Here is a 12,810-nt window from a genome sequence, read left to right as displayed (position 1 = left end):
CAAATCCAGTCTCTCTGTAAAATTACGCTCGTCACTTGCTCATAAGCTGCTAGAGAGCTATAAATTTCATGAGTCAACATTGATCAGTTTTTTTGAGTCCATCATAAAGAACTTTTACTGTTTACCATGTCTTAACAGCTGCTTAATTAATCTGTTAATAATCAAGAGTGCATTATTGTATATACATGTATCTCACAGTAATATATTTATTAATTTCTTGTTTGAAATAAAAGAAATGGGATCTGTATTTCCTAATCTGGATGCCATCAAATATTGTCGTATGTTCAGACGGATTCCATCTTTCGCTAGCTCTTATAAATAATACATGTACATGTATGTATAGTTGTCTAAATATGAACTAAATTTTAAGGACATCCTCTGCTCGTCCAGGACTGATAACTCTAAGATTTTTTAATTAATTCAAAATTTTTTTGTACAATAATTTTCATTTTATGGTCATTAATCCAAGGTTTTGAAGTCTTAATTGTAATAATTAACATTGCCCCAATCAAAGTACATGTATGCAAAAATAAATATATTTTTAATGAAATCAACTTTCCTTTATTCCATCACTTACTAGAAATTAGAATTTGAAATGATCTGTGTTGTCTTTCAATAATAGAAAACGTTGTTTTATGTAAAATTGAAGTAAATAAAAGAACTAAGTTACATTGTAAATCTTCAAAATTTTTTGATTTTTTTTTAGGTCACCTGAGTAACTCAGGTAACCTATTGCTATCCGTTTTCGTCCGTCGTCGTGTGTTCTGTGTCGTGCGTCGTGCGTCGTATGTTAACATTTGAACATTTTCAGCTTCTTCTCTGAAACCACTTAACCAATTTCAACCAAATCTGGTATACAGTATCTATGGGTGAAGGGGAACAAAAATTATGAATTTTATGGTCCCCGCCCCCCTGGGGCCTGAGGGGTGGGGCCAAAACCACTAAAATTATTGCAATCTTTAAAAATCTTCTTCTTTACTCCTGGACATCAAGCAGGCAAACTGTTGGCATGAATGTAATGAGCATTGATTCCTCTACTTAAGGATGTACAATACACCTACCTCAAAAAATTCCTGTCGTTTAATTTTCGTTATTTTTGTATATTTAGTACATGACTATATCTACTACATGTATGCATATTTTGGACAAAATCGTTCGAGTGGTTTTTGGACAGGAACTTCCGAAAGTTACCCCCCTTTAGTTGTTTACAAGGAGAGAAAATTTTTAATCAATGAACTACTTAAACCTTGATTTTCAAAAAAACCAGGTTAGATATAGATGTCAAATTTCATTGGCTTATTCCTTGAACCATTTAACACAAAAACATAGTCATCTTTTTGATATACATATTATCAAAACAATTTTTAAAGACCTTAAACTGAAAAACTATGAATTTTCTAAGCCTTGAAAATTGCGTATTTTTCAAATTCAAATTTTTTGTGTGAAAAAACCTGTCGTTTAATTTTGGTAAAAAACTTTCATTAGGTAGCTGGTAGTAAAAATAATCTTCATGATTTTTTGTTTAATTTTTGTACGACCAGTTTTTATTTAATAGCGGAAAATTACCCCCTCCCCCTTTCTCAATAAATCACGTTCCCGCGCGTCTTTCAGACGGGGGTCGATCACTTTGTTATATGAATCTACAAATACACATTTAAAAAATTTAATTGGAATATTGCTTTTGCTTGAAAAATATATTAGCTTACAAATTTAAAAGTTCTCATGTGTAAAGCGTATTGAAATGTAGATTTTTAGAATAACCCTATTACCCCCACCCCTTCCTTTTTTGCGTCGCAGACCATTAGCGTTTGACGAAACGTCTTTTACAGTGCAAATTTACTGGTATTTCGTCAAGAATCCCGGAGGTATGCATTAGTTTTTAAATTCATGAATGCAGAATAAATATTGACTACTCTTTTTATATGTAACAGGAAAAAATTACGGAAAGATTTTCGTGTTTGGAATAGTCCATACACGTATGCGTTATGCATTCCATATCACATGAAACCTGGATACGAATTCAAGTTTTGTTGAACTTGAATATGTTGATTTTTAATTTTATTTCTTTAATTTTATTCATTAAAAAATGGTGTATGTTCAACTCTCCTGTGATAAAAATGGAATAATTGTAGTTTCTTTCATGTCATTATTTCAAACGAGACAGTATGTGGCCGTGGGGATACATCGACATTTGCATTAGGCCCTAGATGTACATGCACCCCTCATGATATTGTACGCATTTCTTTCAATGTCGTCTCTTCTAAAGTTAAAATGAAAATTCCGTATTCGTCCACATATCAAACATTAAACTCTTCATCTATTTCAATCTATATGAAATCGCACATTGATATTTTTTAAAATCTTATAGGCTACGTTTTGTTTTGATTCGAGGAAATGCGAACCGACATTGTTGACAGAAAGTCAAAGTTACGATTTGCTGCAATAGGATATTCATAAATGCAGATAATTTCAATACAAGTGAACAATTCTTTTCAGTTCTATACTTACATTGTGTATATGAGTTCTATAGTATTCAATTCTCGGATTTATCAGGTCTTGCTGTAAATGTATCTGATTCTGTGGAATACCGTGAATAAAGGGAGGAAAATAAACATCTCCTACATTTTCAGAGTTGTTCCTCTTTGATCAGTAAGGGTCTGATCGATTTTACATTGTAAAAAGTTTTTTTGTTTATATATTGTTGTTTTATTTAATTAAAGAAGAAAAACAATACATGTATTTATATCGTGTATGCACAAATTGTAATGAAGATCATTAATCGGAAAGATAGCCAATTTTACATAAGGAGAATTTCGGCAATGTAAAATAAAATTTTCAGAATTAAAAAAAATGCTGCGCTTTGATAAATGAAATGAAATGAAATAATCATTAAGGGATGGTATTTTATGTCTTGCTTTTTACGGAGTTTAATCGGGTTAATTAAAAAAAAAAACTTATTGATTGAGTATGGTAGGCACAATCACAGCCAAGCCCCATATCCCAATTTTCTTTCATGATTGATATACATCGGGATCGTTTTACTCGTCGTTTTGACGCTTTATTTTTGACGTTAAATTTGACTTCACGTCAAACGTTCAATTGAAATCGCAAGAGTTATCTCCCCCAGTGTGTTGTACGTCTTTAAATTGTGAAATTCATGGCCCCAGGGTCAGGGGTTCTAGTGCTAGGGCGGGGCTATATAGATTATATAGTGAAAATGCATTATTTCTTTGAAAATCTTCTTCTCTGTTCCTGGGTATTAAATAAACTAACCAAGCACATAGTTATAATGAGCAAGAGTGCCTCTTCCAAAATTGTGAATTTTATGACCCCAGGGTCAGGGGTTCTGGTGTTAGGGCGGGGCTCTATTGGTTATATAGTGAAAATGCATTTATTCTTTGAAAATCTTCTTCTCTACTTCTGGGTATTAAATAAACTAACTAAGTACATAGTTATGATGAGCAAGAGTGCCTCTTCCAAAATTGTGAATTTTGTGGCCCCAGGGTCAGGGGTTCTGGTGTTAGGGTGGGACCCTATTGATTATATAGTGAAAATGCATTTATTCTTTGGAAATCTTCTTCTCTGCTCCTGGGTATCAAATAAACTTACCAAGCACATAGTTATGATGAGCAAGAGTGCCTCATCCAAAATTGTGAATTTTATGGCCCCAGGGTCAGGGGTTGTGGGGTTTGGGAGGCTCTTAATTGATCATATAGTGAAAATGCATTAATTCTTTGAAAATCTTCTTCTCTGCTTCTGGGTATTAAATAAACTATGTAAGTAAATAGTTATGTTGATCAAGAGTGCCTCTTTCAAAATTTTGAATTTTATGACCCCAGGGTCAGGGGTTTTGGTGTTAGGGCGGGGCTCTATTGATCATATAGTGAAAATGCATTAATTCTTTGAAAATCTTCTTCTCTGCTTCTGGGTATTAAATAAACTATGTAAGTAAATAGTTATGTTGATCAAGAGTGCCTCTTCCAAAAGTCTGAATTTTATGGCCCCAGGGTCAGGGGTTTTGGTGTTAGGGCGGGGCTCTATTGATCATATAGTGAAAATGCATTAATTCTTTTAAAATCTTCTTCTGTGCTCCTGAGTATGAAATAAACTTAGTACATAGTTATGATAAGCAAGAGTGCCTCTTCCAAAATTGTGAATTTTATGTCCCAAGGGTCATGGGTTCTGGTGTTAGGGCGGGGCTCTATTGATTATATAGTGAAAATACATTAATTCTTTGAAAATCTTCCTTTGCTCCTGGGTTTTATGCCAATGATCCAAATATTTATATTCATGATGAAGAAAGGTGCACCTAGCAAAATGGTTATTTTTTATGCCCCCCGCCCCTTCCCTGGGTCGGGGGTGAGGGGGGGGGGGTACAAAGTCTGAAAATAAATTAATGCTTTGAAATCTGCTCTTTGGTGTTAATCAACCATTTTATGATAAAATTTGCAAAATTTTGAAATATGTGGCCCCAGGATCAGTGGTTCCTTTGGGATGAGGTGCACAACTACATAAAGTGGAAGTGCATTTTCTCTTAATGTTACTCTGATTTACCCCTGGGTATTAAGTAAATAGAGTAAGCATGCTAAGTCTATAATTATTATAAGCAATGGTACCTCTTTCAAAATTGTGAATTGCGAATTTCATGGCCTCTGGTTTAAAACACGAACCAAATTTAATTGTTTGAAAGTTGTTGCACAATACTCAGGTGACCTATAAGGCCCGTGGGCCTCTTGTTTAGCAGTATATACATGTATTTGAACTCCTGATATTGCCAACATTTTCCAGGAGAATTAATGGTTATTTGAACTTTCTGTCCACCCTAACAAAAGTGTATGTCCTACATTTACTCTTTCTTGTATTCACCGCCATCAGAATAATCTTTTCATGAGAATCAAAGAAAATTGGCAATGATCGTTAATTGAATAATAAACAGCTATTTTACATGGCATTACTGTACAATTTTCTGTAAATTCTGATCGTAAAAGCGTTAGTAATGGATGTGACGAACTTTTCACCAAATATCTTCCAATTGCATCTATACATGTTACCAAGCAATATCCTTATTAATCCATAGTAATACAAAGGATTCTAAAGGTTCCGATGAATGGGTACCCGGGGAGGAGTCATTGTTGTGGTAATTCTAGATTTATCGGTTATTTCGGTCTAGTGAACTCCCAGATCCGGAGTCTGACGAGTACTTCATGTAACGGACCAATTTCTAATGACTAACTAATTCAGCACATTGCAATTTTAGCTTATATACGTATGTTTACTTTTAATAAATGCGTTTGATTAGATTTTTATGAATGAATATTCATTTATGGTCGCAGAATTAACTGATTATTTTTTTTTACTTAAAAACTCTTCGTGTGTTGATTTTACACTTTATTCACCCTTCATACATGTTTTACTTAATTCATGTATATACCAATTAATTTTACACTTCACGTTTATATTATAGATTTAAACTAAATTTTCATTCCCTCGCAACGGAGTTGTTGGGGATAAATATTCATATAGTAGCGCAATTTGTGTGTGTGTGTGTGTGTATGTTTGTGGGTTATATCCAGTACGAAACGGTAGTGACGTTTTTTGCATCGGGAGCGATGTTAAATGCTGCCTTGATTAATAGAAGTGCTTTTTGTGACGGACTGCACAGCCTTGCGATGCCCTTGATAACCTGTAAAAATGTAGAAAATAATTTGTATACCAAAAATGCTATCCATCTTATCTTTACAAATTAGATCATCAGTTCCCTGGATCGACAAAATCCCTAAACAACGAAACACTAGAAATTAGAGCATTATTAAGTAACCTCCTAAAGGTCTTAAGGACAAAGCCAAGATAACATCATTTGCATTCCTATCAAGATGCAAAACTTTCATGTTTCAAACAAAATACTAGTAAACTGCAATCGATGTTGATTAAAGATGTCTTCGCGGCATGAATGTCTGGAATCGGAAGATGGATTGGTGCCCCTTGGGTCCATATTCTATAAATAATCCAATAACTCCTACAAAATACCAAATTCCGGTGGATTATAGATCATCCTTCTGGTTATGTTAATTAACAAGACCTTCTGATTCTTAGCAGACAAACTTTTTTCGTGTTCCACAACACAAACTACACTGATCAATAAAACTGAAATTTGTTCTCAATTCCCTATCTTAGGTCTAAAAAATAGCTTTTCGGCATTTATTATACGTACACATAACATTTCTGAAAAATGTAAATTTTCATTCGTTTCTGGTGAATCTATACGAATTTATAGGATTATAAAGATCGACGCATGAGAACGGTATGCCCTCCCGATATTTTAATTGTCTGGAAATATCAACAAATGATTTGCATTCGAATGCAAATATAATGCAATTTGAGACGGTCCCCGTGGACTTAAATATCCTGCAGATTAAACTTCTCTGAGGGAACTCGAAACCAAGGATTCGATCCTAACACACACATAAGTTATATGAACCATTCCAATATTATGTCTTATTTCGGCTCTCCGAGTACTGTAGAATCCTTATTTTTCGCGAGTGCTTTTTTCCACGAACTGACTCTTTAACGTCAAATGGCGAGAATTATAATTCGCGAACGGACGTTTGATCAACAGAATTTACATAGATTTCAGCACCATCAAAATAAAAGTGAGTCATATTTTTTTCGCGAGGGATGCTTCTCCCGAAATTACGCGGAAATTAACTCCTCGCGTATAAATACGAATCTACAGTATCTATCAAGTTGCAAAAAACGGAAGAAAATGACAACTTCCAAACAGAGGGGAGACAAATTGTCCTGGCTTCGAATGCTGTCTGTTTGTGAGATTATTTATGCCCAGGTCACAGGTTTCGTAGTTTCAAACTTTAGTTCCTTTTGATCACAAAATTATTATATTGTCTCAAGTTCATATCTCATCAGCCAAGAGGTTTATGTGGTGACCCCCGATTGGAATGAATTCGAACTTGAAATTTTTACGTTGCTGATATCCTGTCGGATCTTGACTCAAGGTCAAATCCTGCAGGTCAAGTTCATGAGCAATGATATCTGTTCGAATTCAATTAAGAACATAGCTCTAAATTTATTACATACAACCAAGCTCTATGATAAACATTATGACTTTAACTTTTCTATCGTCAACTTCCCTTACTTATGCAGCAATATACCTTCATCACCTGCATACGGAGTTTATATGTCTCAGTTGATTCGATACGCAAGAGCATGTTCTACGTATGAATAACTTATAAAACGTTGTAAATTATTAACAAACAAGTAGATGACACAAGAATATCAGCGATCTCGTTTAAAGTCATCATTTCGTAAGTCCATTGGTCTATACAATGACCTTGTCAGCAAATACAATTTAAGTCAAATGCTGACTGACGTTTTTCATAATAATTGTTAGTCCGTTATTCATGCACTGAATTGACTATGGATTTTTCCGTTATTTCCCGATCATGACAAGGAGTCGGTCAGCAGGGGATGCTCACTCCTCCATGGCATCTGATCCAACCTATGATGTTTTAGAGGTCCGTGTTTGTTCTGCTCCTATTTTGTATTGTTTTATGGACTTTGATATTGAATACTGTTCGGTATCTCCATATCCTTCATACATGTAAATCATTCACTGAAATAAACATAAACTTGGAGAATTGTTGCCGATCATCTTATGGTATTTTATGGTTGAAAGTCAATGTCGCTGAGTAATTTTTGTGGTGTGATACGGATCTCTGAATTTCATAGTGATGTATTGTCATTTGTAATGTATGCAATGCCGTATATCCATTCTACATGATTTAATATTGATTCAAGCCATTAACATCATATACTGAGTACCACGATGGGCTTAACCTTTGGAATAAATAGTGTGGAGACTTCATACTTGGCACAAATACACTTAATGGCGGGATAATGTATAATAGTTGTATTGAGGTCACTTTGTCAAGGTCGAACCGACTCGAGCATGGAAATTGGAAAGCGGAAAAAATCCTTGTGCACTTCATTATAAATCTGAGAGAAATGCTGATGTCTCATACTTTGTGCTATGAAAGGTTATGGTCAGAGGGTGTGACATGGACCTGGCCCAACATATAATTGGACAAAATCAAGTGAAAGGAATATTCCAAGTACATTTTCATCCGTAATGTTGAAATAGAAGAGAGAAAAGTTAAGTAGTACTTATAGAAGCTGTATTATGACCTTGACCCAATGTCATTTCGAAATTTTAACCTTGACCCCAAACTAAACCCTGAGGCATTTTGTAAAAAGAACTGTTTCAACATCTTCACCCTGCTCTGCAACTTTACGATCAATCTTATCTGGGTCAAAGAAAAACCAAACCAATGCACAGTGGATATACTTACCTTGAGATGGGTGGTTTCTCGTTGTGTTTATGTGGAGTAAGGCGTATTTACATGGTACCAGATGAGGAGATATCCAGGAATATCTCTGAATGAAAAGCTATAGCAACACGGCAATAACACGGAATGTTCCTAATCTTTGTACGAGCACCTGTCAGATTCTGTTACTTATTACAATAAATACCTGTCCAAAGCGAGGTACACGACTTTAGTACTGCTCTTAGCATGTAGATATACGTAAGTAATGAATAGAAAAATAATGCATATAGAAAGATCTATATTTATTTTTTAAAATGCTATTAATATAACCCAAAAATTATACACTTTACATTGCCTTGTAAATAAGAAGCGATGAATTTCAGATGTCTTTAGCATTTGAAAGTTAATATTTTGTTAGTTATTAATACTAGTATCAAAATGTTGTGTTAATTATTTCTTAATGTCGATCTTTGCTATATAATCCTCAACAAAATGAAATCGAGTAATAATTTAACACGCATATTTGTCACATATGTTTATATAATACATGTATCAGCATGTCTGATCCAATCACATATTCCGCTTTTATTTCAACGAAGAACACAAGAGCATGATATTGCCGCCTGTATTGCAACAGTTTTGTATTTAGAACGGCTTTTCATTATGCTAAATGGAAATTAGGGCATGTTCAAAGTCATCTGCCAGAGAAGGGGGAACCCATTCCAAAATGGGGACTTCCTTCCCGTCCCTCGGCGAAATGCCCTACTGTTATGGATCTCATATAAGGTGCTTCTACCAGCAGTTTTCCGGAATCCGAGAAAAAGGCTTTTATTGACATGGGGTCCACTGTGTCGGGTAGAGTAAATTCTCGGTTTAATTCCTTGGTGGAGGTGCGAGAGCCTATTCTCTCCTCTCTTCTGGCACTGATCAATAGTTTTTTGTCTAATGTTTTCACGTTTAAATCATCCGGACTGAAATCCTCAATATCTATCTCCACTCGATACCTTTTCTCCCTGTCCATTGTTGCAGGAGATTGCGAACCGCCACGGGTTTCATATTTAGATGTGGTTGATGAGGATGTCACGTGTGAGGGAGGAGCCGAGTAAGTACGCTGAAGATTGTTTGTGTTAGTTACATGGGCCGTGCCAGGACCCCCGGGGTACGGTTGTGGTGGTACACTACTGGAAAACTGAGATTGTGGAGGACTTCTGGGATATTGTTGTGGTGGATTTCCGGGATATTGTGGAGTACTTTCGGAATATTGTTGTTGTGGTGGGGAAGAAGTGCCGCTCTTTGGTGACATGAAAGTAGTAAAGGTGGACGTGTGTGTTGTTGGTGGTGCGTTTTGTACTGGAATACCCAGTGGTGGCGTGCCCCGGGGAGGGGGACTGGACACGGTCGAGCTGACGTTCTGAACCATCCTCTGTGTACCGCTGTTGTCTGTTATAGGTGCGTAATTAGGTACAGGCATGGGGGCCTCAGCAGTAAGCACACCATCAGATGAAATAGTGCAGTGCAGTGCCATGGGATCGATTTCGTTTGGAATATTGATTTCGCGACTGTACTCACGAGAAACCGATCGTTGACCGCCCTTTTCTTCGTGCTTTGCGTTGACGATAAGTTTATGTGCATCCATTTTCACATTGACTTCCTCCGGTTTATAGTCACTGACAATAAAACGAGCCCTAAACACCGGTCTCCCGAACTGATCTTTTTCGATAGCTGTTTTAGCGTCGTCCGAGCCTCCCAGTTTGTCCGTCAAGGCCTCCATCTTTCCGTTGCTGCTCGGACGAAGATTAAAGAATCCGCCCCTCATACTCTCGATCTCATTCTCCCACTCTTTCCGCCGCCTCTCCATATCTTTTTCCATATCCTCCCATACTTTGCTCTGTCGTTCCTCGAAACTTAGATCGTCCTGCTGAATGGGAATCCTGTGGGCCATTTTGAAAGACCTGAAATAAGATGAAAATACATGTACATATATAAATCGATTGTGTGAAGTCATTTAGTCCTTTGAACGCCCTCCCCAGTCTACACTCCCCCATACCTCACCCAATCTGGCTCCTTCAGTTTGCTCGCCATGTTGATGTTAATAGCAATAATATTCAGCGTTATTCTATTTGCCACTGGTTCAATAATCAATATTTCTAATTCATTTCTCCTCGTACTGTGTGCAATGAAGGCTGTCTATACTGACTATAAAAAGCCACCGAATTGTGCCTTGTAATTACCGGTTTCGCTTCGGCCAGTTCACGGTTTTCTCGCCTCTACATAATTCACATTGTTTATTGTTATGGTCAGTAATGGTTACCTGTCTCTAAAGAAAGTTTTAATTTCGTTCTTTTTAACTTCAGAAACATTATTATAGCTGCTTTGTGCGATTCAATTACAACACAAGAGGAGCTTGTTTTTGCCGAATTTTAATCCGAACTGGTTTGACTTAAATTACTTTTCAGTGTTACACGATAAAATACTTTCTCGATCACACATAAAACTGTTGAACGTGAAATATTCCAGCTTGCACAGAAATAATAAAAGCATAGAAAACGGTATATTTCTCCCCGAGCGCAATTTCTTTCAAACCAAAAAGTTTTAAGCCAGCACGTTATACAAGTCATTTCTGTTTGGTATAGTTGATTTATGATTGATGACTATACTTACATACCACCAGGTAGACCTAGCAATGAATGGAATATTTATCGTACCTCCACTTATCACTCGGGATGAGTTAACGGTCCACTCCCCACCGTCCGTGTTTTTTACTGCTTACAAAGATGTACATTTATTTACCTGTAACTCTGACCAGCGATGAATCACCTGAATCACACCTGTTCCAGGTATTATCAGATTAAAGAAATACTTTTCCTAAAGTTCTCAAATGAATTGCTGTATTCGTTGATTTTCCAAAAATAGAACTTTACTATGTACACTGGCTTGAACCTATTACTTCTATGTGCACGTGCGAACGCGCGAGATAAAACGATCCGAATAGCTTTCTCAGTTTTAAACGATTCCGTTATCTTTTCAGCATCTCTTATAACATTATTTATCGTAGGCTTCTTCCAAAGCGGAACTCGACTTCTCTCTCTCTCTCTCTCTCTCTCTCACTCCAAAATCTAGACAGTAATATACCGTAAAGTACATCTTATGGATCATTTATTCTTACCTTAATTTTATGAATTTTACAGTCGAGTCACTGTTAGCTTTTTGATTCCAATTGTTTATGCATGTTTTCGTGAAAGTGTATTTAAACACATTTTATTGTGCATGGCTCGTAAAATGACGTATCAAACCTACAATTTCAATGCTAACGTCACGCTTGGTCAAATTTGGATAGTGTAACGTTTGACAAAATCTATATTTCATTTGTCGCTGTCAAGACTCGGGGCCACAATAGTTCACTTCTTTATCCTGGGCAACATGTTTAGATCTGAAACATTTATTCCAGTCCGGTGATGGCGATAAATAAAGCAAGATAAAGATGCACTATATAATAAAGACTTGTTTTACGGGTTCGCTATGTGGGTGTGATTTTGGCGTTGGCGGATGTTTCAACAGAATAAAATTCCTGTTCCATAAACATTCTTGGAATGCTACCTCATCTTGATGAGAAATATTACGCATTTGCTGCAGATAAACGTGGGGATAATAAAATAAACAATATATATACACAGTTCGTGTGTCTGGACCCCCTTTTCTTCCCCAAAATATAAATGTGCAGATCTTGTTTAGTATCAAAAGGTGGAACATAAAGTAAATGTTATGGCACTTTGGTCAAATCTGTGTTTCTATTACACATTAAATAGTAACTATCGTTATGAGGCTATCCAGATGTTAGTCTGTCGAGGTCAGCCATAAAGCACACAAATCTAACGTTGTTAGTCAAGTGTTAGCTCAGCATCACGCGCAGCAGGTAGTGGTTCCATAACGAAATCGTAGACATCTCCAAATCGAAAGTTACCAGACGTTACGTAATGAGCTTTCTCAAACAATAACAGAGCGCCGACAGGGGAAGAGAGTTTCTTTAAATAGGATTTTTTTCCTGTTTTTACTGAATATTGGTCGATATCAATACCTCAGATTTTTCGGTATGAACTGTGGACTTATGTTGATTGTTTCTGGCCTGAAGTAATCGAGCCAGGCGATAATGTACCAATATTTAGCTAATAACTTCTACAAAAACATACTGCCTCGTGAAGATTGGGGATTCTTATCAAAATTGATCAAAGAGATTTCATTTACTAACTGTATTCATTACTAAAACCTGAACACAAAATATGAATCACCACAAAATAAGGCTTTTAGGTAGTGGTTAACCTACGAACAAAACTTTTTCATTCTTCATTTTCAAAAGACGAAGCATTTTTTTTTCACTGTCCAAGAAGAGAACGAGCAAAAGTCGGTAAATTTATGTAACAATATTCAAAAGAATCCACAGATTTACATGTAAAATGGGGTGAAAGAACTCCAT

At 36.1% G+C, this 12,810-nt stretch overlaps 1 protein-coding gene across 2 annotated transcripts; it reads right to left on the bottom strand.

The window, feature by feature from the left end:
- Window positions 1-8,628: 8,628 nt before the first annotated feature.
- On the bottom strand, window positions 8,629-11,566 carry LOC134243900 (heat shock protein 67B1-like). 2 transcript variants are annotated; one of them, XM_062726143.1, is made up of 2 exons: window positions 11,506-11,566; window positions 8,629-10,291 (listed from the first exon to the last, which is right to left on the bottom strand). In XM_062726143.1, the coding sequence occupies exon 2, from the start codon at window positions 10,279-10,281 to the stop codon at window positions 9,034-9,036; it is 1,248 nt and encodes a 415-aa protein (XP_062582127.1). In that variant the 5' UTR covers window positions 10,282-10,291; window positions 11,506-11,566; the 3' UTR covers window positions 8,629-9,033. The 2 variants fall into 2 exon arrangements, with proteins under 2 accessions (XP_062582127.1, XP_062582126.1); XM_062726142.1 differs by lacking the exon at window positions 11,506-11,566 and adding an exon at window positions 10,387-10,567.
- Window positions 11,567-12,810: the final 1,244 nt, after the last annotated feature.

The sequence above is a fragment of the Saccostrea cucullata genome, unplaced genomic scaffold (genome assembly GCF_032062105.1).
Source record: "Saccostrea cucullata isolate Sc308-1 unplaced genomic scaffold, CSIRO_AGI_Scuc_v1 ctg784, whole genome shotgun sequence".
Classification (NCBI taxonomy): Eukaryota; Metazoa; Mollusca; class Bivalvia; order Ostreida; family Ostreidae; genus Saccostrea; species Saccostrea cuccullata.
This window is presented reverse-complemented; position numbering and strand designations above follow the sequence as displayed.